Raw genomic sequence first — 23,390 nt, forward strand, 5'->3', positions numbered from 1 at the left:
CCCAGACCGCCTGGGTTAAATCCACCCCTCACTGCTCTGGCGCTGAGAGGCCTTAGGCAAACTGCAAGCATAGCACCAGCAGGCCTGCCCTGGGAGTAAGTGGCAGGGGACAGTGAACCCTACCCCCAAGGGCAGCTGGCCCCCGTGGCTCCCAGGTCCCACACCCAACCTGGCCAGTTGCCCCAGCTCAGCACAGCTCTGGGCAGGCACTCACCGAGCGGGGACGCGCTGGGCGCACGGGGAGCAGGGCGCTTCTTCGTCTTGGGGCTGCTGGTGGGTGTGATGCCGTACCAGGGGTGTAGGGACTTGGGGGTGCACTCTGAGGGTGCCTGGGCAGGACTAGGGGCTGGGCTGGGTGCCGCTGGGGATGGTTCCTCCACCTCCTCCTCATCCTCGAAGGGGTTGTAGGTCCTGGGCTCTGAGCCAGCTGCAGGGCCGCGTGGGGTCACCTCTTCCACGGTGCCATTTTCTTCCTGCCTGCTGCCCCGGCTTGGTGGCCTGGGGCTGCCGGGGGGCAGCGGGGCTGGCTTCTTCTTAGGCTCTGCCTGTACAAGTGTTATCCACGGGGGGTCCTTCCTAGCAGGGGGCGTCCTGCAGAGGAAGCAAGAGCCAGGCAAGGGGTCAGCCTCCCCACTGTCTCAGGACATTTGCAATCCATCTCCAAGCTGGTGATGAGAAGGTGCCCTTCTCCTCTCCTCCCCTGGCCCAGGGACCATCTGGACCAAGACCATGATGGGTCATTACAGTCACATCTCAACTGGACACTCCGAGGCCCAGATGGGGCAGACCCTAAGACACACAGCCCAGGAAAGGGGTTGGGTGTAACACTTGAACAAAGCCACCAGCCTTCCTGTACACCAGTCTCCTCATCCATCAAACAGGGACAGTAAAGCCTCACAGGGCCATTGTGGGTCCAATGAGTACCACGTCCAGCCTGAGTGTCACAGCAGACCAACACTCTAACTGCTGACACAAAGCACCCAAAGCACAGCTCTCGAACAGCTGGGCCTATTGCGGGGCTTTCCCACTCCTTCCTGGGTCCCCACATTACGGGAAGCGAGGCTGAGGGATGAGGTGATTCTGTGGGTGGCGTCTCTTCCTGAAGAGCAGGTCAGGCAATGGCACTCAGACTCCCAGAGGGAGCTGAGGATAAGGGATCACAGGTACCACTCTCCATCCTCACCCAGAAATGAGTGCCCCCCAAACCCCCTGCACACCCACAGGAAACCCTGTCCCCACCGGGCCCCCCATTCCCACCACCAGGGTTACCAAAGCAGAAAAATCTCTTGAGGACTGACATACCTCTCTGACAGCTTGGGTGTCCCTCTAGGCTTAGGGACAGGAGGCTCCTGGAGTCTTCCTAGATTGGAAAGGACAGTGAGCCAGGCCTTCATGGGTGGCAGAGTGGCACAGGAGCCAGGCAGAGCAGCTGCCTCCCCAAGGAGGTGCCCTTTCCTCTGACCCTGAGACACGAACCCAGGGTGACCATGGCAACCTCCCCGGGACCTGGCACCTCCCCTGCCAGGCCCATGGGGAGATTAGATAAACACCGAAGGTGACCAGGAGAACAGTGACAAGGGCAGGTGACCAGGCCAGACTTGTACTTCACTTGACAGAAGGAACCTGAGTCCCCTCAGCACTCCCCCAGCCTGGGCAGAATGGAGTATAGGCTCCATTCAACCGAGGTGCCACCCCCTGCTGGAAGCCCCCTGTTCCCAGGAAGTGGCCGCGGAGCCAGCCGGGGCCTCCATTGCAGTTCAGAGCAGCTCAGGGTTCCCAGAGCCCCCTCCTCCTTCCAGCCTCTGAGCTGTCCCCAGCCAGACCCTGACAAGCACACAGGTGGGATGCAGGAGGTCACCGGGAACAAGCCTGAAGGCTGGAGTGACACCCATGTGTCCAAAGTCCCCGAGACAGGACATACGGGCACACACAGAGGCGTGTTTACTACTTCACTGCCAGAAACACGAGACAAACAGCAGCTCACAAACACCGCACACTCACACCCACGGAGCGGGGCAGCCGGAGACACCCGTGTCGGCCTGGCTTGAGCCGTGGCAGCTTCAAAGATGTAACCGGGCTGAGACAGGCTCACGGTGACTACAGGCGGCAGGAACTAATGACCCCAGAGACTTGCCCAACCTCCAACACAACGCATGTCCAGATGCACACAGAAGTTTCAGGGCCCAAACACACTGCCCGGCTGCACCCTCGCTCACCGTTCACAAGGCCACCGCTGCCACCCTGCTCTGCCGTGCTATCCTGCTGCAGGCTGGACCGGGGCCGCGGCGTTGGAGGGGTCGGGGCCATGCTGTCGGAGGCCTTCCTGGGCGCAGGCGTGGGCCGGCCAGAGACGGGGCTGCTCAGCTCCTGGGGTTTCCCCGGAAGCGGGGGCTTGGTGGGGACATGTGGCCGGGCCTCAGGGACAGCCTTGCGTCCCGCAGCCACACTGGAGCTGGGACCGCCTTCCTCGCCATCCCTGGCCTCTTCTGCCAGTTGCTGCGGCTTCGGCTGTGAGGGCGGCCCAGGCCTGGCTCCCGCCTGTCCCCCTGGGCCCAGCCTGGTGCATCGTTCAGCACACACGAAGGTTCCCGCCTCCGGCCCACTCTTGTAGGCCCCCGGGAGCAGGGTGCCGGAGCACTGCCGACACCTGCCAGGGACAGAATGGGGTTCACCTCACTGCTGGACCCCCTCTTCCCTCCACCAGAGTCCAAGGCCCCCTCCCCAAGTGCCCTGACCGCCAGAGGATCCTGGCTCATTACTAGGATTTGCCAGAAAATGCAGAGGGTGGTAACTGTCAGAAACACTGAGACAGTGACACTGTGTGAAATCTGCCCCAGAAGTTGTGAAACCGTGCTTTGGTCTGTGCGCTAAGAGGAAGCACAAAGGCAGGCCTAGAGGTTCGTCCAGCAGGGGGCTGCCTCAACAGTGGCCCTAGAGATAACTCAGTGTTTTCGCACGGCCAGATTAGTTTCTGGTTTCTGGGCTTGAACCCCATGCTAGGCAAACGCCCTCCCAGAGCTACATTCCTCTACTGGGGGCGTTTGTGCTTAATTAAATAGATAAAATACAATGGGTCACAGTGAATCACACAAGCAAGGATACACTTTTTTTTATAAGATAGAGTCTCACTATGTGGCCCAAGCCGGCATGGAACATGCTATGTAGCCAAGGCTGCCCTCAAACTTACAATCCCCTGCTTCAGCCTGCCATGTGCTGGGATTACAGGCACGCACCACCCAAGTCTGGCCAAAGATTGTTTTAGAAAACCTTTCTTTCTGGGGCTGGGGATTTAGCTCAGCGGCATAAGTGCCTGCCTTGGAATCAGGCAGTCGTGAGTTCGATCCCTGGTACCGATAAAAACAAAAAAAGACCAAAAAAAAAAAAAAAAAAAAAAAAGAAAACCTTTCTTTCAGTTGTTTATCTACTGACACAAGTTTCATTTTCGGTACTTAACACTTAGTCAGAGTGTCAAATGCATTTTTTTTGTTTTACTAAGAGTCAATGTAGGACCAGGGATAGAGCTCAGCGGCACGGCGCCTACCTGGTAAGCGCAAGGTCCAGAGTTAGACTCCCAGTACCAAAACAAAAGAAAGCAAAAGTCAATATAAAAAGTTTCTAGATGGGGGCTGGGGATTTAGCTCAGCAGCACAAGCACCTGCCTGGCAAGTGTGAGGTCGATCCCCAGTACCAAAAAAGAAATTTCTAGAACACTGCCCAGCTGGCCAGATGTGTGTGTGTCCCTGTAACCTGTTGCCTCGTGACACCTCCGTATCAGGGTTCCATACCCACTCTTTCTCACGCACACACACACAAACATACTAAGCCAAATCAGGCATGCATAGGATGTCAACCTTTGTCTTCCACTGACTACATTCACATTTTCTGTTTTTCTCTTTGTAACATAAAGTATTTTGGGGCTGGGGATATAGCTAGAGGTACAGCGGATACCAAGTATATGCAAGACCCTGGGCTCCATACGCAGCAACACACCAGGCACACACATGCACACACGCATGCACACATGCACAAACGTGCACAATCCCATGCACATCCAACTGCAGATTGGCTAAGTTTTGACATTTTCCTTGCCTCTTACATTCCGCTTTCTTTAAAGCTGGCTTCACCCGGGAAGCCACACTGAAATCAAGTTACTGTAATTTTTTTGGTGGCGAGGGTCTCGCTATGTAGTTCAGGGTGTGAAGCAAGTACTGCCTTCCACACACTCGGGGAGTCATCCTGAAGGGCATAGGGGCTGGGTGCAGGAGCCCTGAGCAATAGCCCTGAATCAGTCAGGAAATTCTCACTAATTATGGGCAGATCTCTGTCCCCAGCTGAGCCCCACTCTGCTCCTCAGCACATGGCATCCCATGGGTGCTGGGCCTGGGGCCCTGCCCCGGTACGGACTGACTCACCGGAAGCAGTGGCGGTGGTACAGCCTGCCCTCGGCCAGGTACCGCTGCACCAGGTGCACGTGCTGCTGGCAGGCCGCACACGTGCTGCTGGGGGCCCTCTGGGCACCCTGCTCCGACAGGCTACCTGAAGACAGCTCCTCGCTCTGCAGGGAATGGAGAGTCACCAGCCACGTAGTTCCAGAACACCCTCCTGCCCTTCCTGTCATCTCCCCGTCATGGCCACCAGCCCTCAGGCGTGCTCCCAGCTTCCCAGCGGCTTTATACAAGGATCGGAGCCCTATGAGGGGCAGAAGCCTGGAACTGTCACCACCTCCCAGAGTGGGATGCCAAAGGTCACAAAGGGGACAGACTTGCTCAAGGTCACCAGGTGGAAAACGTGAAAATCCAGTTTTCTGGTTCCTGAGGGTCCTGCCCCCAGACCCTCTATTCAAATCCCAGGCTCACCTGCCCGGCACAGTGCCCTGGACCCTGTCTCTGCATGTCCCCCCACCTCCCTGTTGAGCCCTTGCAAGTCTCGCCCTACACGGCCTCCCTGGGCCCCTGGAGCATGTGAAAGGCTGGTGTCCTGGGAAAAGGTGACTGCCAGAGTGGTTCCACTTCCCTCCTGAATGGCCTGGGAAAAATGACCTCACTGAGGCCCAGCTTCCTCCTCGGCCGCCAGGACCCATGACACTGCCCTCCCCGAGGTGTCACTGGATGGAACCACACTGGGGATTGGATCTCTGACTCAAAAGAGTCAGGCGACATCTGCTCTGTTCCATGTGTAGCTCCTGACTGTCCCGTGACGGCAAGGTCACTGTGGGGTCTACAGAATGGGACCATCCCCACCCCAGTGTGGGAGACCCCGTTCTCAAAGCTAACAGGGCAAGGACAAAGAACACCCTCTCAATGCTGCCAGGGCCAGTCTCCTCATGTGACAGTCAATGCCGTGACAACTGTCCCCAAGCCATCCTCTCTGCTCAAGGTACCTGCCTACCTGAGTCTCATCTCCTGGTTCAGCTGGGGAGGGTGCCACCAACGGTGGGGACGAGGCGGTCAGCTCTTTCCTGGATGGTGAGACGCCGGCTGTGGAGACAGAAGGGCGCCTGAGGCCGTGGAGACAGAATCGGAGCCCCGGGGCAGTGGGCAAGGGTAGCCTCCCCATCACTTGGACTGGGGGCCACTTTGGTTTCCAAACCATGTCCTGGGAACAGGCCACTTAACCTCACTGGGCCTCCATTGAGCATGGCCTGAAATTCCCACTGCACAGGGTCAATATGAGCAACACCACATGGGGACAGTCTTACAACTCCCAGCACATGGCCAGATAGGCAGCCTCCTTCCCACCCAGGGAAGGAAAAGAAAAAGCACACGATGCCGGCCTGGAGTCTCCAGAAGATGGATCCCTGCCCTGGATGGATGAGGAGCTGCCCGGCCAAACCTCCAAGTGACCAAGTACAGGCGGAGCCCTAGCGCAGCCCCTCGGCGGGGGACACCCTGAGGCCAGCTCCTCCCTGCCCAGTACATAGTCACCAAGCTCCCGTGACTGTACCCAAGTCAAAGTAAAACCCCAAATCCAGGCGGATACACCAAAATAAGGGCACCGTGTACTAACAGAAACCGTAGTCTCAGGCTCCAAGGGGCTGAGGCAGGAGGAGCACACTTTCAAGTCCAGCCTGGAATCTCGGAATAAAAAATGGGGCTGAAGATGTAGCTCAGGCAAAGGCCTTGAGCTCAATCCTTGGTGCAGCCAAAAAAATATTTTAAAATTTTGTTTCATCCTTTTTTGGGGGAGAGAGGAACGGGATATTGGGAATTGAACCCAGAGCCTGCACACCGAGCTACATTCCTAGGCCTCTAGCATTTTGTTTTGTTTTGTTTTGTTTTTGGAGACAGGGTCTCACTAAGTTGCAAAACAGAAAATATCTGCAACTATAGAGCATATCACATGTTGTAAGGGGAAGAACTGTTTCCTAAAACTTGTTTCAGTGCATGCACTCGGAGTTTGATAGAAAACGTATCCCTCCCTACGAGTCCAGATGAAAAAGCTCGGGGCTCGGCAGCTCCCTACCAGACCTCCTTCCTCTGCACCTCATCTGTCCCCATCTCCTGCCCTTGGCCTGATTTCTTCCCAGATCTTTTTTTTTTTTTCAGACAGGAGGAGGGAATTGAGACGGAGTCTTGCTATGTAGCTCAGGCTGCCTTTGAACTCACCGTACAGTGCAGGCTGGCCTCAAACCCACGCCAACCCTGCTACCTCCCTCCTGAGTAACTGGGATTATGGTGTGCACACCCATCCCTGCACACACACACACACACACACACACACACACACACACGCACGCATGCATATACACGCACCCACATTGCTTCTCACCCCGTTACCCCACCTCATTCCTTCTCCAGGCTCATCTGAAATGATCCACTCAGTGATCCGCTCTCCCTCTCTCCTCCCCATGGCTAGAACACAAGCTCTGTGTCCGTCTCTCTCCCTCCCAGCAGCGCCCCCAGCAGCCAGCGCTTGCCTGGCACAAGCAGGGCTCATAAATAGTTCTGCAGCGCACGAGCCAGTGCCAGGCGCTGGGGCTGCAGAGCGGGGAACAATGCCGAGGTGGTCTGGAGAGAAGGAGGATGAATAAGGAAGGCTTTGGGGGGCTGCAGATACAGCTCGGCAGCACAGCACCAGCCGAACAGGCACAGGGCCCTGGGTTCAACGTCCTGCACTAAAAAATATTCATTATGACGGTTCCCCTGGGCAGGGCTGCAGGAGCACTCGGAAAGTCGGGGCCACAGCCTGCACAAAGGTAAGAGAAAAAGAAGGAAAGAATCCACCAGAAGGCAGGAAAGGGGCTGCAGTGGGAAGAAAGTGAGGCTTAGCACACGAGTCAGGCATGGCGACGCGCATCTGGAAGCCCTGCACACAGGAGGTCACCAGCAGTTCCAGGTCTGCCTGGGCCACAGAGTGAACTCAAGGCCAGTCTGAACTACAGAGGGAGACCCTGTCTCAAAAAGCAAAAAAAAAAAAAGGAAAGAAAAGAAACAAAGAAGAAGCTGGGCGTGGTGGCTCACACCTGTAATCCCAGCAGCGGGAGGCTGAGGCAGGAGGATCATTGAGAGTTGGAGACCAGCCTGGGCTACAAAGTGAGCTCAAGGCCAGCCTGAACTGCATAGCAAGACTCAAATAGACTAAACACAAAACAAAACAAGAAAGAAACAAAGAGGCATAAGATATTCAATATGGCTGGGGCAGAGATTCCAGGCCCCGGGGGAGAGGCCCTGAGAAGCCACACTGTGCAGCTAACATCACCCTGAGGACACCTGCCCAGCACCTTGGGGGCAGGTGACCCTCATAGATTCCCACAGCCACCAGGCTTCCTTCTCTCCAGCCCTGGCTCTCCTGCTATACACTATGGCTCCTTTATTAGGGGCACCACCCGATGTGTGTGGGGTCACTGGCACCCAGGGGGCTGGAGCAAACTCAACACTCAGCAGAGCACCGGTATCTCAGCCAGGCAGGAGCCAGGGCCACCGAGCTAGGGGAAGCCAAGCCTGGTGGAAACCACGAAATCCCTCCACTCTCCCAGAAAGTACAGCCCAGGACCATCTGGGGGCACAAAGAGCCAGCTCCGCCCCCGGGGCTGGAACACATCATGGTTTCCTTTGTGAGCAGCAGATGGGGTAAAAATGGTTTGTGTTTAGGTGCAGAGTGGGAGGTTTGAAAGATACAAAGAGTGCCTTCCTCAGAGATCCCCCATGGGGCAAGGGGTACTCGGCCATATGCAGCCCCCTTTCCCACCCTACCTGTCCAACCCTACAGGAAGGGCCCTTCGAGGGAGGGTAAGATGGGTTTGGGTTTGTCCGGGAGGTAGGTTGAACTGAGATTCAGGTCACAGTCAACTACAGACTTTGAACATTGAGCAGGTTAACTTGGACTGGTGGAATTATTTGGGAGCTCACATCTCTCAACTTAACATTCAACTGACATCCTGAAAAGCCCATCACAGCTGGGCAAGGTGGCACATGCCTGTAAATCCCAGCACTCAGGAGACTCAAACAGATGGATTGCCACAAGTTCAAGGCCAGCCTGGGCTACAGTATTAATTCAAGGCCAGGCTGAACTACACAGCGAGATCTTGCCATCTCAAAAAAAAAAATCCGTTTATTATACTTACATTAGTGAACATCATACCTCAGCAATGCAGTAAGTGCACTACCCTGAGCTGTTTCCCAGGCCAGAAAAAAGATCCAAACTGGAAATACAACATCGAAGAATGCGGACTGCTTTGCAGTACTGTTAGCTAAACAATCACGAAGTTGAGCTGCCCTAAGGTAGGGCAGCACGGGCACGCATCTCGGGTCCTAAGTAAGGGCCAGACATGATTCCACAGTTCGTCTCATCTGCCACTCATGTCCACTCTGGGAGTGGACACCATTCTTATTCTCACTGCAAAGGGGAAGCTGAGGCAGGGAGGTTGAGAAACTGGTCCATAGTAACTTAGTAAAGGGCAGAGAGAGAATTTTGAGTCTCTGCTTTAAACTCCATGTTTAGGCTGCCTCTCACCAAAGGCTGCAGGGTCCAGAGTGCTTCTGTCCTTGCTAAGGCCTAGGATGCTAAAGCCTCAGACCGGAAATGCACAGCATTGTGGATGCCCCTGCCCGTCCCCCTGTGTATGCAAATCACTTCCAGATTACTCACAACTCCTAATGCCACGTAAAGATCAGGTAAATACTGGCATGCTGCATTTTTTAGGAAACAGTAAACCAAAAAATCTGCGCACGTTCAGGACAGACTCAAACATACACACATATTATCATCATCATCATCATCATCATCATCATGCTGGGGTCAAACCCAGCTCAAGCCGGGCAGGCGCTCCACCTGCCCCTCAAACAGCTTCAGTCCAGGCTGCTGCCTGTGCAGAGGCGGGACCTGAGCACACAGAGGCCAGCCTGCACTATCATCCTGATTTCTAGTATAAGACACATACATGGTATGATTTGTTCACTTGTAACCTTAAGGCCCAGGCTTGCCTTGGGGAGGGCACGGCAGATTTCTTTAAGCTCTTTGGTGGTTCTAAATTTTCTATAATGAACAAGTTTCAGTTTTAGTAACAAAAGAAAGTCTGGACTTCGTGGGTCTTTTCTTGTGTGTGGGGTTTTTTTTTTTTCCTTTAGAAGAGATGGATGGGGATTGCCCGTGGGGCAAGCAGAGGCTGGAGCCGGGTAGGACCCACAGGCAGCAGTGACCCTGCGCAGGAAGGAGTCAGACTCCCCGATACGCAGCCCCGCATTCAGCTGTGCATTCCCAGGCACCTGCTTCCCCTCTTGGGCCCACTTCCTCCCTGCGGAGGGGAGGCCCGGCTGGGCCAGGAGAGGTTTCTGCCCCAGCCCCCAGGCCCACATGGAGCTTGCTTCCGTGGAGGATGCCCCCCAAGGGCCCCACGGGACAGGGCCCCATGCAGGTGGAGGAAGAACCAGGCAAGCGACTGCAGCCCGGAAGTGAGGGCGGATGGAGGTGAATTCACAGGGCGCAGGTGTGCACGGGCTTCTGTCCCCTGACATTACTGTGTTCACCTTCTGGCTTCTGGGTTTGTCACCCATCTGCCCCACAAGACTAAGCAGCTGCGTCCCCAGAGCCTGACCTAGTGCTGTTTTACTCAGTAGAAACCTGAATGAGTGACCTGATGATTAACTGCATGAGTGATGGGCCGAGCCCCATCCGCTGCCTGTGTGCAGTACAGGGAACAAGCGATGAGCACCCGGGGTCACCCAGGCCAGCCCCCCACCCGCAGGCCTGGGCCCCTCTCACCTTGGCCGGGGCTGGTGAAGTGGTGGTAGTACTGGGACACATAGGTCATGATGCTGAGGCAGTCGGGGACACTCATGGAGACCATGTCGTTGGGGTCCAGCAGGGCGGGGATCCCCAGCTCCTTTTCAGCCACTTCAAAGGCCTGGTGGGGGGAGGTCGAAGGGTGGGAGTAGGCATGGCCAAGGCAGGGAGAGGAGGACACAGAGGACGCGGTGTTAGTGGGCAGGTGGGCACTACTGCAGCAAAATGGGGTGACTGTGGGGTCCCTCAGCGTCATAACCACCCCAAGCCTCACACATTGCCCAGGATTTTCCAGGCAAGCACCCAGGGGACAGGGGTAGGGAGGGACTGCAAAGGCCTCCTCCAGGGCTGCACAGCCCCCCATCTTCCCCCAAACACACACCCACGACCCTCAGACTCACCAGACGGTTATTCTCAAAGACATTGTCCTTGGAAAGGGAATCAAAATCTCTGTGAGAGGCAAAGAGAGGAGGGCGATTCAAGAGAGGAGGCCACGGTGACACACACCTAAAACCCCAGCACTCAGGAGGCTGAGGCAGGGGGAACACCGTGCGTTTGAGGCCAGCCTGGGCTACATAAGTGAGTTCAAGGCCAGCCTGCACTATATTGTGACATCCCAAAAACAAAAACAAAACCAGAAAAGAAAAAAGAAAAAAAGGAGTGGGGAGAAAAGACCCATCTCGGCCAGCGTCAGCCCCAGTTAGGCAGACGTGGGGAGGAGGGCTGTGGATTTCTGAGGGAAACTGAGGAAGCAAGGTCTTGCTCATTGACTGCCAGGAGGGAACAGCCTCGGGGTCCCCACAGGCAATCCCAGCAGAGGCTGGGAAGTCACTGGGAAGGGGCGGGCCCAAGGCCCAGCTTCCAAGTGTCCGGTCCCTTCCCTTCCCGAGCCCTGACTCTTCCCCAGGAAGTCATCTCCTGCGTCAGTGGCAAAGACCAGACCAAGCCCAGCCAGACACCGGCTCCTGTGTGCAGCACTGTGCCCAGCCTCGTCGCGTGGACAGACTTTCAGGGCTGCTGTGCTCAGAGGGCACTGATCTCATTCTAAGACGAAGACACTGAGGCTGGGGAGGGGCCACCCAGTCCCTGGAATCTCCAACACACAAGCACATGCGCTCGCCGAATGTGAATCCGGCAGGCTCAGGGTGAATGCTTTTCCTCACGGGGCCAGGAACAGAAGAGCAAGTCTGAACCGGAGTGGAAATGGCACAGTGCTGCTTGTGCTGGATGCTGCTCCACCTCCCCAGGCCTGCTCAGGGACTGCTTGGGACAGCTTCAGGCCAGCTTCCCAGGAGGGGGCCGTGAGGGGTTTCCTGTTTTCTGAGCTGCCACAGGTGAGAGGCGGCAGGACCTGTCCAGGCCAAGGCACCAAGGCACCAAGGCACAGGACAGCTGGCTGCCCTGCCGGCTTCATTTATCCCCCACCTCCCCTCCCGCGGGAGGCCGGGCAGCTCAGCCCTCCTGCACCCGCCTGCCTGCAGCCTCCCCTTCCTTCTATGGCTGCAAACTGCGGCCTGCATCTCTTCCAGGCGGGGCTGTGTGACCCTGCACAGGTCAGCAGCCGGTATGGCCCCATTTGCTCATGTGAGCAGCTGCCAGATGGGTGGTGTCCCAGCTTGGTAAAAGGGAGTCCTCCCTATGCCCCCTCACAGTTCCCCAGGCAAGACAGTAACATCAAAGTGGATCCCCCACTCTGCCACCCCCAGCCGAGCTATGTGGGCTGGAAGACAGGGCGTCACATGTGAGCTCCAGCCTCTTTTTGTCACCTCTGGTCAGGACCACTGGCTGCCACATGGACTCCCCTGGTATCAAACACTACTGCCCAAGAGTGGGGCATTCAGTAAGCTCCGTCCCTGCCTGTGACACGAGGACAGGCTGAGGGATTTGTCTCTGCCATTTATTTCAGCCTCCCCAGCAGAGTTCCTGGAAGGCCAGGATCACATTCCAACCACCCTGAGCTTGCAACACCTACCAGCTCCTGGTATTCAACAACATAACGTAAATGTTTATTGAATGAATAAATGCTGAAAACTGTAAAAACTCACAGGACACAACACTTTTTCTCCCACCCCATTTTGTCTCTCACTAACATTTGGGTTTTGGTAACACAGATCTTTTTAGTTTTCAGAGGCCTGGAAAGTTCCATTTGTCTCTAGGGGAGATGAAGGAACAAAAATGAAATCCACATGGTCCTTGGTCTCAAAGGAGCTTAGAAATGTCTAGACCAGGAGGAGAAACACAGACCAGCCCAGAACCCACTCCCCAGCGAGGCCGGGGTCCACACTAGCCTTGAACCACATCACGCAGGTCCCCAGCCCTACCTCTCATTAAGGTCTTCACTATGCCTTTTGTGAGACCTGGGCCTCAGTCTCTCTTCCACCCAGTCAGTCCATGGCAAAAGAATCCCTGGACTTGACTCCCACCTTGGGAGAGGAACTATCCTCCCTGTCACACTTTTCTGGGCTCCTCGATCCCCGGTCAAAACCAGCAGAGTCCTCTAACCCCCATCCACCCTAGGCAGCCCGCCAGAGGCCCTTGGCAGCCCCGCCCGAGCCCAGCTCCTGACTCCTGCTGCCTGTGTCACCGGGCCCAAGGTGGTGGCCCTGCACATACCCAGGCCCTAGGCCTCTGCTCCAGTGGAGCCCACAGCTGGCTTGACCCTGGCCAGTCACCTGGCTTCTCTGTCTCCTCCAAGCCTGTGCTCTCCCCGGGAGGTCTCAGTGGGGGCACTGATAAGAGCAGATGGAATTCTTGTCAGTTTATTCATCTGTTTTCCCCACAATCTGGGAGGCCAGGAGAGCTCAGATTTTGATGCTTCCTATCCCCATTACCAGGTATGATGCCCAGCACAGAACAGTAACTATAAATACTTCCTGAATAAATGAAGGCACCAAGACACAGTCTAATAGCTCCAGCCTGACAGCACTACTATAGTTAGAAGAACTAATGTTAACTGCATGATTATTACCTCACAATCCTGTGAGGTCAGCCTTATTATCTATCATTCCAGCCTTACAGAAGTCCGCAGGAGCTCAGTGATTCACCAGAGGTCTCACACCTCCCTTTCAATGCCAAGAGAGTTGGATTCACCAAGCAGGCAAGCTAGGCATCCAAGTCCCTTCTGGTTTAATGCCTGTTCCCTGCCCCTTGCCTCATTCCTGCAGCCAAAACAAAAGGCCCTGGAGCCTCTGGGGTGCAACACTGGCACCCTTTTCCTCTATCACAAGCCCCTCCTCCTGTGCCCCCACCCTTGCTTTCACTGGTAGAGTTGTCATGCGCCCCTCAGGAGGTGGCACCCCACCTACATCACCTCCCCTAAATCTGTTTCTTGCCCAGGGCCCAGCCCATCACTGCAGCCATGGTGCCTGCTCCAGGGCAGTGTCAAGTCCTTGGCCATCCTCTCTGGGCCCTGCCAGGTGCTGCCCTGGATGGGGAGCTGGTCTGGAGTTGAAACTCAGGGGACTCCAGGCCCGCCAGGCTGGAGGAACCCAGAGAGGGAGGATCAGGACTTCCACCCCCAATTTGCAGATGAGCGCTGAAGCCAAAGAAATGATGGGCACCAGGTACACTTTCACTCACTGTTTCATGGAAGGAAGGAAAGAAGGAAGGAAGGAAGGGAGGAAGGGAGGGTGGGTGGGCTCCAGGTCTCAGAGCACAAAGCTGAGAAGCCCCACATCCCCACATGGGACAGAATATTGTCCCATGAGAACCTCACTGGACAGCTCCACATACGAAGGGGTCACTTCAAGCTTGGAGGCTCCTTGGCAGCTGCCAATCAGACCCCAAGTCCTCCCAATGCATTCCTCCTGACTCTCCCCCCCCCCCTTGCAAGCTCAAAGAGTAAGCAGGTCTCATTGCTAATGGGGAGCTGCTCAGGAGCTCGGGGTACTTCTAGCCATCTACCAATTGTTAATCCAGGGAATTCTCTGTGCCAAGAGCCATGCAAATGCCCTGGAGAGAGAAATAGGGTTCACCGTCCTCACATTTTGGGGCCCCAGAGAGATCAGTCCTCAATGGTTTATGGGGACTGAGAGGAGGTCTTCCCTCTACCTTTCTAAGTTCTGGCTGGGCTATAAAATAATGTGACATAAAAATCTGAACGGAAGAAAAACTGTTTTTGATGATACACAGCAGTATCAATGTCTCACAAATTCTGGGACTTGAAGAAGTCAGGTGATGGAGGATTGTATAGTAACAGAGAGAAAGGACAGGGGCTCAGGCTTGGGAGAAGAAGCCAATAATGTAATTTCCCTTATAGAAGTCAATTTACTTTACAAAAGGGCAGTTATTTGAGGACTGCAGTTTCTCAGATCTGCTCAAACCTGTCAAAGAAGTCTACTTTGGAGTGGCATATTCTGATCTCCTACAGAAAGTGCGTCCCAGTAGAAGGAGGGCTCAGCACGCCCACAGGTTCAAATGAAAGAAGCTCGGGGTCCCCAAGGTGAGTTAAGTGTACCCGTTCAGAGAAGGCCAGGAAATCAGGGGCTCAGCATCCCTAGCGGAAATCAAAGCCCCTAGGCAGGCGGCCGGGTTGAGGGTCCCAGAGAGCGGGGCCAGGATGGCTTGGTGGGGGAGGGGACCCGTCCCATCGGAGGTCTAGGAGAAAGGTTTAGGGGCCTCTGTCACCCGATTGGCGTCTAGGGCCTTCGGCGGGGTCATGTCCCCCCAGGGGGCGGCGCCCGCCACCGCGTCACTGAGAGGGGCGGCGGTGCCCAGCCCCGCCCGCCCCGCGCACCCCGCGCACCCGCGCGCCCGGCACTTACAGCAGGTCTGGCCGGTGCCGGTGCAGGATGGCGCAGAAAGCCAGGCCGTCCCGGAAGGAGCTGCTCAGGTCGCGGATCTCCACGCCGCCGTAGCCCTCGCACTGGCGGCGGCACCAGGCCAGCAGCGCGCCCCGCGGCCCGGCCATGGCGAGTTTCCGGCTGCGGCTCGGGGTGCGAGTCCCGGTCTCCGCGCGGGGCTGGTTTCCGGCTGCGGCCCTGCGCCGCGCGGCTCAGGGCTCGGGGCGCCCTCCGGCGGGGCGGGGCGGGCGGGCGTGGTGTCCCGGCTCGGAGCGGGCGGGCCCGGGCCCGGCCTCCGCTCCTCGCCCGCCCGGACCTGCCCGAGCAGCAGCGCCGCCCGCGTGGCCCGCCCGGCCCGGCCGCCGCCTACTCACCGCGGCCCGCTGCGCGCATTGTGGCCGCCCGCGTCCCGCCCGGGCCCGCCAGCGCCGCGGGGGAGCGGGAGGGGGCGGCCTGCGCCCCACCCAGCGGTGGCCCCGCCCCCGACCCACCCCCACCCCATCCCCGCCCCAGAAAAGGCTGCACCCCATGGCTCCTCTCTAGGTTGGTACCGGGCCACCCCTTCCCCAAGGCCAACCCCCTCGGAGGACTCTGCGACAACCCCCGACGGGCACGGAGCCCCTCCTCATCGCCACCCCGCGGCTCCACGCGATCTCTCCTCCCCCGGCGCGGCTCCTCCCCACTGCTCTCGAGCCGGCCTCCTCCCCACGTCGCAGGACCTAAAGTCCCCTTCCCTGACTTCTCCAAGCCACCCCACGCCCCGCCTGAAACCCTGCAGACCCCGGCCACCAGAGCCACCACCTTCCTTTATCCTGGCCCTCCACGCTAATACAACACCCGGCCACCAGCCACCTACTGCCTGCCACCATCCCCACCCCCACAGCCTCCTGGGACTTGGCCCCTCCACCACCACTAGTCCAGGTGACCCTGCAGTGACAGTGAGGGAACTGAGCCCCGCAGCCAGCTGGCCCTGCACAGGTCCCCTCACGGGCTGTGTAAACTCGGGGTCCCCTTCCTACACCCATTTGGGGAGTGGGTCCCTTCAGCTCCGATTATGGGCTGAGCTCCTGAGAGGACCTTTGGAAGCAGAGCTGTGTCCCCATTAACATCTGGCTCTGGAAAACCTCCCCTCCCCCAATGTCTGGCCCTTTCCAGACCCTGGCGCTGACCCCTCCCCAGGGCCTCTCCTGACTCCTGGGCGGATGAATCAGCCCTACTGAGCTCAGGGTGGTGAGATCACCCTGACCAGTGCAGTAGCTGGTTGCAATGGGTCTGTGTTGCCTCCCAAGTCATCTGGAGCAAGGGTTTTGGAGTCAGATCAGCCAAGGCTGCAGTCCTGGCTGGCCCATTCCTTGGCGGATGATCTTGTGCCTCCCTGAGTTTCAGTGTCCCAATTTTCTGAAAATAGAGATAATTCCTGCCTTATAAAAGGTAGCTAAGGGGCCGAGGATTTAGCTCAGTGGCATAAGTGCCTGCTTGGCAAGTGCAAGGTCCTGAGTTTGATTTCCGGTACAAAAAAAAAGGGGGCTGGGGATTTAGCTCAGCAGCATAAGCGCGCCTGCCTTGCAAGTGTGTGGTTGTGAGTTCAATCCCTGGTACTGATAAAAAAGGAAAAAGACAAAAAAAAAAAAAAAAAAAGAGAGAGAGAGAGAGAAAAGAAAAGGACAGAAAAACGGTGACTGAGAGAATCAAGATGGAAAGTACCTGGCCCTCCTACCTCCAAGCGCAGGTACACTTGATAGTGGTAAATGTGATGACGTGGGTTGAACTCTTTTGTACCCAACATCACCTGAGTCTGGGGTTAAATCATCAAGGAACGAGCTGGACTTGGGGAAAATCTATATCCTCAATCCAGAATAGCTATGATCCAAGGCCTAGGGACCCCAGCTGGCCAATAGGGGCCAGCCTCACACCCCTGGACAGGTGCAAAGCCAGAAGGTCACCATCTTAGACCAGATTGTGGATGGGTGCTCAGTCCACCTAGGAAGGGGCTTCCAGGCTCCCAAAGCCCAGTCAACCTTCTTGGCCCTTCACCAGCCCCAGGGTGCCATCTCCTGCTGTGTCGTACAGAAAGCAACTCCAGAAAATTAGTGCCAGGTGCTGCCATTAAATCATGGCCATAAACTCAGGATACTGTTACCAGCATGCATAAAGGCCACCCAGGACTCATTAAAACCCAGGAGGGACCCAGGTGTGGTGGTCCATGCCTATAATCCCTGTACTCAGGAGGCTGAGGCAGGAGGATTGTTGTGAATTCAAAACCAGCCTGGGCTACATAGTGAGTTCAAGGCCAGCCTGAACTACAGAGTGAGTCTCAAAAAACCAACAATGACTTCTGTGATCTCAGCACTTGGGAAACTGAGGCAGGAGGAGCGCCATGAGTTAAGGCCAGCCTAGGCCACCTAAGCAAGGTCAAGGCTGGCCTGAACTGCATAAGAAGACCTTGTCTCAAAAAAAGCAATAATAGCCGGGCATGGTGGCTCATGCCTATAATTCCAGCACTCAGGAAGCTGAGGCAGGAGCATCATTGCCAGTTTGAGACCAGCCTAGGCTACAAAGTGAGCTCAAGGCCAGCCTCAACTGCATAGAGAGTCCCTGTCTCAAAAAGACAAAAAAAAAAAAAAAAAAGGCTGGAGATATAGCTCACCACAAGGTTCTGGGTTCAATCCCCAGTGCCAGCCTACCCGTAATGTTATATATTTTATATCCCCCAAAGTTTTAAACATCCCAAGAACTTTGCCCTAAGGCGCTCCCTTTAGGCCCCTGAAGGCTGCTCCAGATCTGGCCCTGTCCCAGCTTCCGCAGCACTGCCCCTCGGGCTTCCGTGAGCGCTGTGTGGGGTTTTACTTGTAGGCTTTATAAACCCAGCTCACCACAGTACTAAGAGAGGACCTCACCAACCAGCTGTGTGACCGACCACAGGCCAGACGACTCACCCTTGCAAACCCTGGCTTTCTCCTCTGTGAGAGGAGATAATGATCTTGGCTGGGCCCAGGCCCAGGCTTGTGGGCACTCAGGTGAGGTCATGGACAGGGAATGTCGTGTAGACTGACTCCGGGTGAGGGTGAGGTGGGCCGTATTGAGTGGTGAAGTCAGCAGCCGCAGGCAGATTGCAAGGTACAGTTGCTCAAAATCCTGCCACAATTTCAGGATCAGGACCAAGTGACTTGAGCCCTTAATCAGTGTTTTTCTGTTTTGTTTTGTTTTGTTTTGTTTTGTTTTGTTTGAGGGTCTTGTTTTGTAGGCTGGCCTCAAACTCATGTTGATCTTCCTGCCTTTGCCTCCATGTGCTGGGACTGCAGGCGTGTGCCACACACCTGGCTTCTGTTTTATTTTTTAATTATTAATTCAGTGAGGCTGGAGGTGCAGCTCGCTGGTGGAGCACCTGCCTAGCATGTGTGAAGCACTGGGTTTATTCCTGAGAACTGCAAGGGAAAAAAGGTGTTGGAAGAGACGGGGACAGACAGGGTGGCCACCCAGATGGTGACATTGGAGTTGAATGACAGGCCAAGAAGGTCAGTTGAGGGCAAGCCAGTGAGAGACATCATGACGACATGCCGAGTTTGAATCCTTTCTCTTTTGGGGGAGGACGGGGGACGGGGGACAGTGGGGCTCAATCCCAGGACCAAGTTCATGTTAAGCAAACGCTCTCCTGCTGGACTCCCCACCTACGGGTGAGAATGGATGCCTGGCTGATCCGCACGGGGGTGCTTATCTGTTTTCATACAGAGATCCTCAAGGTAAGGTTTAGAGGGGCAGGAACCCCTATGCATGGGACAGAGAGAGGGTTTGGGGACACTGAATGTCATCATGGCCCCCTCAGTGCGCACCTGTTCATAGGTGCATGTTGCCTTCTGTCTCAGAGCTTGAGGGGACACATGCGTTCCTGCGCTAGGCACAGCTGCCTGGCCAGCGCATTCACTCAGACTGTGCCTCTTTGCCACAGTGTCACTGAAAGACCCCAGACAAAGATGCCGCCTGCCCAAGGCTCAACGTCCCCATCAACAAAGGTAAGGATCCCGGGGCAGGCTCATTTCCAGGATTCCGGCTCCTGGCAGTGCTATCCCAGGACCCCTGAGATCCACACACACAGATGTTTATGAGCTGCAAAGCCCTGGAAACGACCTGAGTGTCCCTTAATAAGGGGCTGGGCAGTCAGGTTTCAGCACAGCTGGACAACAGAAAACCACACAGCTGTGGACAGCATGTCATAGGAAGCCGGGCAAGGTGGCACAGGCCCGGAGTCCCAGTTACTTGGCAGGCTGAGACCAGAGGTGGTATCACCAGATCCCAGAACGTCAAGGTCATTCTGGGCACTACAGTGAACTGACATCTCTTAAAAAATAAAAGCAGAAATGCATCCCCAAAAGAAGTGAAAACATTGCAATCACAGCACTCTGGGAGGCTGAGGAAGGAGGGTTATAAGTGTGGGCCCAGCCTACCCGACTGAGCAAGACCCTGTCGGAAAATTAAAAATAGGGCTGGGATGCAGCTCAGTGTGAAGCAGCTGGGTTCCGTCCCCAGCGCTGCCCCAACTAGCAAGCTTTGGGAAAGGAGGACTCCATTTTTGTAAAACTCATACATGTACTATATACATAGAAACCATGTGGCTAAAATGGCATGGTGGCGCAGTCCTGTAATCCCCAGTGCTTGGGAGGCTGAGGCAGGCAGATCGTTGCAAGTTGAGACCAACCTGGGCTACAAAGTGAGCCCAAGGCCAGCTTGAACTGCATAGCAAGATTCTGTCTCAAAAAGACAAGGAAGGAAGGAAATAAATTATGTAGCTAAATACATATACAGAGAATTTTATTAGCAGCACAGTGCCTGCCTAGCAAGCTCAAGGTCCTGAGTTTGATTCCCAGTACCTGCCGCAAAGAAAGTTTGCTTTTTTTTTTTTTTTTTTGGTCTTTTTGAGAGAGTCTTGCTATGCAGTTCAGGCTGGCCTTGACGTCACTTTGTGGCCCAGGTTGGTCTCAAACCTACAATGATCCTCTTGCCTCAGCCTCCCAACTGCTGAGATTACAGGCTCATACCACCAGGCCCAATTTTCATTTTGTTTTTTAAAACAGCATCTTGCTATAATTCAGGTTGGCCTTGAACACTCTGAGCCCAGGCTGGCCTCAAAAATTTATGGCGATCCTCCTGCCTCAGCCTTCTGGGTACTGAGATCACTGGCATAAGCCACCATACCCAGCTATACATAGAATTTTAAACACCAGGAGAAAAGGATACAGGTCCAAATGCCATCATTTGGCATTTAATCTCAACAGTAAGATGGGAGGCCATGGCAAACTCCATTTTTACAATTATGGTTCAAATTTGTAACAACCAGCAAATACAACTTTTTCAAATAACAGCTGGATTGAAATGTAATTCACATATTGTAACATTTTAGACTTGAAAAATGTGTGGCTCCTGACTGCAAGACTCAAAAAGATCATTCCGGTCAGCCCACTGCCTAAAACATATTGCCTTTGTTGTTCATAAAAAAAGAACAAGCTCCACTGTTTGCTACGGATTCACAGAGTATGCAACCTTCACTGCTTTTAATTTTAGGGCATTTGTGTCCCCCAAACACTGGATCCTTTGGCCAGCACCGCTGATCTCCTCTGTGCCTCCCGCCGTGCCAGCTGTTGGCACTCACCAATCCACGCCCAGCGCCTGGATTCACCTGTCCTGAACATTTCACATAAAAGGCATCTTGCACGCGCCTGCGATCTCTGTCTGGCTTTCTCACTTAGCAAATTAGCCAGAATCACTGCTTCCGCAGCTGTATTTTTTAATCGTGGTAAAATACACACAACATACAATTCCCCAGGTCAGGCATGTTTCAGTGCACGAGCTCTGTCACACATTGCCGTGCGGCCACCAGTGACACAGCAGCCCTTGTCCTCAGGCCTGGTGAACACCGTTCTGTGTTCTATGCTGCTGTTTTTGGGTTTTGGCTTATAGGTTGCTTGGTTGGAGTCAGGGTCTCACTATGCAGCCGAGACTGACCTTGAATTCGAAGCACTCCTCTTGCCTCAGCCTCCCCACTGCTAGGGTTACAAGGGTGTACCACCATGTCTGGCTGGCTATTGTCTATTTGAATTTGACTCCACTTAGGTGTTTATATAAAAGTCGAGCCATACCATATTTACCACTGTCTAATTTTTAAACTTCTGGTTATAGTATTAAACACTTGCTTAAAAGAAGTATTGCAAAGCCAGGTGTGGTGGTACATGCTTTTGTAATCCCAACACTTGGGAGGCTGAGGCAGGACAATTACCTGAGTTTGAGGCCAGCCTGGACTGCATAGTGAAATGCTTTCTTGAAAAGACAAAAAGACAAAACAAAATGAAACCAAACAAAGCATTTAATTTTAACATTTTTTATACCAGTACAGCATTGCTTAGTTTAGTGTCATTGGATGGAAATCAGGCTTGACTTTTTTATTTTTTGTGGTGGTGGGGATGGAACTTGAGGCCTTGTCCCAGGAAAACGCTCTATCCAGAGCTCCCACTCCGGCCCTAGGCTTTAATTTTAAAATAAAACCAGCCCCAAGCAGGCAAGAAAAAATGTGCTCACTCAGCACCAGGGCCACAGGCAGATCACTGGGAATACGAGAAATCTGGTAGCTCGCGAGGCGCCAACACAACTTTTAGAATGAAAAAAAGCAAATGAGATGAGAGAGTAAGACTGCACAAGGCTGTCCCCTCTGGCTGGACAGACGGGCGGCATTTGTGATCGCTAATGCAGGCCAGCACATTTCTAAGCACCTCTGGCATCGGAATCTGGGACTCTGGGCCCGGGATTCTCCAAGTGCCGCGGCTGCTTCTGTGGGTCTGACTGCTCTTCCGCTTAGGCTGCACCCCAGGGCCTTGGCTCTGAGCTGCTCCCTGGGGGACAGTGTGGTGGAGCAGGACACAATAGGCACATTGTGGGCCCCAGGAGCAGGGCTGGGCAGTAGAAGGCGAGTGGGAGCTTGGGGCAGGCGAGGCAGGCAGCTCCGAGCATGCCAGGACGGCACGTGGGGCCCTCACTGCTGCCCATACGTGGTCTGGGTCCCTGGAATCCCAGCTATGTCTGAGATGGGCGCTGTCCAGACTGCCCTCCTGCATTGTCTGTACACGTCGGGGCAAAGGCACCTGGTGAACGCAGGCGGGCCAGCGGCGCTGCTGGACCTCCAGCCCAGACCGTCCTCCATCTCAGCCCTCTGGGCTCTGTCTGTCACTGGGCAGGTGGGTGACTGCTGAGCTGGGAAGTGCTCGGACTTTGTCTCTGGGATGGTCCCGGGAGCATGAAATGTCCAACATGGCCACTTCCCATCCGGGGCTTTGCTCAGGGTCGCAGATGCACTCAGATGGGGAGGTCTCAGCCGTCCCCCTCCCCAGCTGCTCCTGGCTCGCTCACTGCTGCTCTTCCAAACTGAACCCCACTCCCTGGAGCATTTCTGGCTCAGTTTGAGCAAGCTCTCCCCTGCCCTCGTATAGAGGCCCTCTCGAGATCCCTTTCCGCTGGGGTGTGTCAAGGGAGACTTCAGGAAGTGGGGTTCAGTTTGGAAGAGCAGCAGGTAGTATTTGCCCATAGGTATGAGATGCAGAAAAAGACAGGCAGCTAACTGTCCCGGACACGACTGCACTTCAGACACCGTGGCCCCGTTCCTGGCGGTGCTCAAGACTGAACCAGGACCTCACGCATGCTAGGCCTTGGCACCTAGCACCCCAGCCAAGCAGGTGTAAAATGCGTTACACACAGCTGGCTGCTCAGCCCTGAGCTGGGTGTTCTGCACCGTTAAGAGTGCGGCTGAGAGGGCACAGAGCCTGCTGAAAGCCACAAGGCGCTGGGACCCAAACTTGCTGCTCCTGACCTCACAAAGAACCTGCTTCACCCTCAAGCGTACGCCTGTGAGCGGAGGCAGGTACCATGTCCAGCTCACCACTGGCTGATGTTGGGGTGCCAAATAAGGGTTCAGAGCCCTGAGACTCAGGCTCCTGTTGCTCAGAGTGGGTCTCCATGGCAAGGCCCCTGCTAACAGTCCAGCTGCAGCTTTAGGGGAGTCCCGGGACTCTGGTCCATCACAGAGGCCTCTTCCCCTCAGTAACAACCTGGCCTCTGCAAGTTGAAGGCAGGAAGAGCGGAAACAGCTCCTGAGATTTCCTGACACAGGAAGGCCACCTCTCTGAGGACTCTGCCACAAGGAAGGGGCTGTCACACACAGGAAATGGCCTGCTTGCTTCCCAGTTACCTGACTCTAGGGAATCCTGCGAGCCAGGCAGCTCTTCCTGTCAAACAGAAAGCCAATTCTCTGTTGAAGCTTGCCAGATGCTTTTTCCTCTGAATGAAACAGAGGTCAGGGCGCAGCTCGGCCCCAGGTGACACAACTGTGGAGATGTAACACCACACCGG

The 23,390-nt window shown here is 55.3% G+C and overlaps 1 protein-coding gene and 1 long non-coding RNA gene across 3 annotated transcripts in view; one reads left to right on the plus strand and one right to left on the minus strand.

Annotated features, from left to right (window-relative positions):
* The window catches only part of Micall1 (MICAL like 1), a 28,287-nt gene extending 12,879 nt beyond the window's left edge, over positions 1-15,408 (minus strand). The window contains exons 1-8 of one of the 2 annotated variants that reach the window (XM_005003841.4): positions 14,985-15,408; positions 10,623-10,671; positions 10,201-10,342; positions 5,389-5,477; positions 4,413-4,555; positions 2,217-2,647; positions 1,303-1,360; positions 215-591 (exon numbers count right to left, since the gene is read on the minus strand). In XM_005003841.4, the coding sequence (XP_005003898.2) occupies positions 215-591; positions 1,303-1,360; positions 2,217-2,647; positions 4,413-4,555; positions 5,389-5,477; positions 10,201-10,342; positions 10,623-10,671; positions 14,985-15,130 (1,435 nt within the window). In that variant the 5' untranslated portion in view covers positions 15,131-15,408. The remainder of the gene's footprint in view (positions 1-214; positions 592-1,302; positions 1,361-2,216; positions 2,648-4,412; positions 4,556-5,388; positions 5,478-10,200; positions 10,343-10,622; positions 10,672-14,984) is intronic. The other variant, XM_003470481.5, reaches the window with a different exon arrangement.
* Positions 15,409-15,483: 75 nt separating this feature from the next.
* On the plus strand, positions 15,484-20,789 carry LOC111757013 (uncharacterized). The gene is made up of 3 exons (XR_010045747.1): positions 15,484-18,019; positions 18,949-19,012; positions 20,559-20,789. It is a non-coding gene; the product is annotated as an uncharacterized LOC111757013 (long non-coding RNA).
* Positions 20,790-23,390: the final 2,601 nt, after the last annotated feature.

The sequence above is a fragment of the Cavia porcellus genome, unplaced genomic scaffold (genome assembly GCF_034190915.1).
Source record: "Cavia porcellus strain 051 isolate PalLab524CR breed Dunkin Hartley unplaced genomic scaffold, mCavPor4.1 scaffold_40, whole genome shotgun sequence".
In the NCBI taxonomy this organism is placed as follows: domain Eukaryota; kingdom Metazoa; phylum Chordata; class Mammalia; order Rodentia; family Caviidae; genus Cavia; species Cavia porcellus.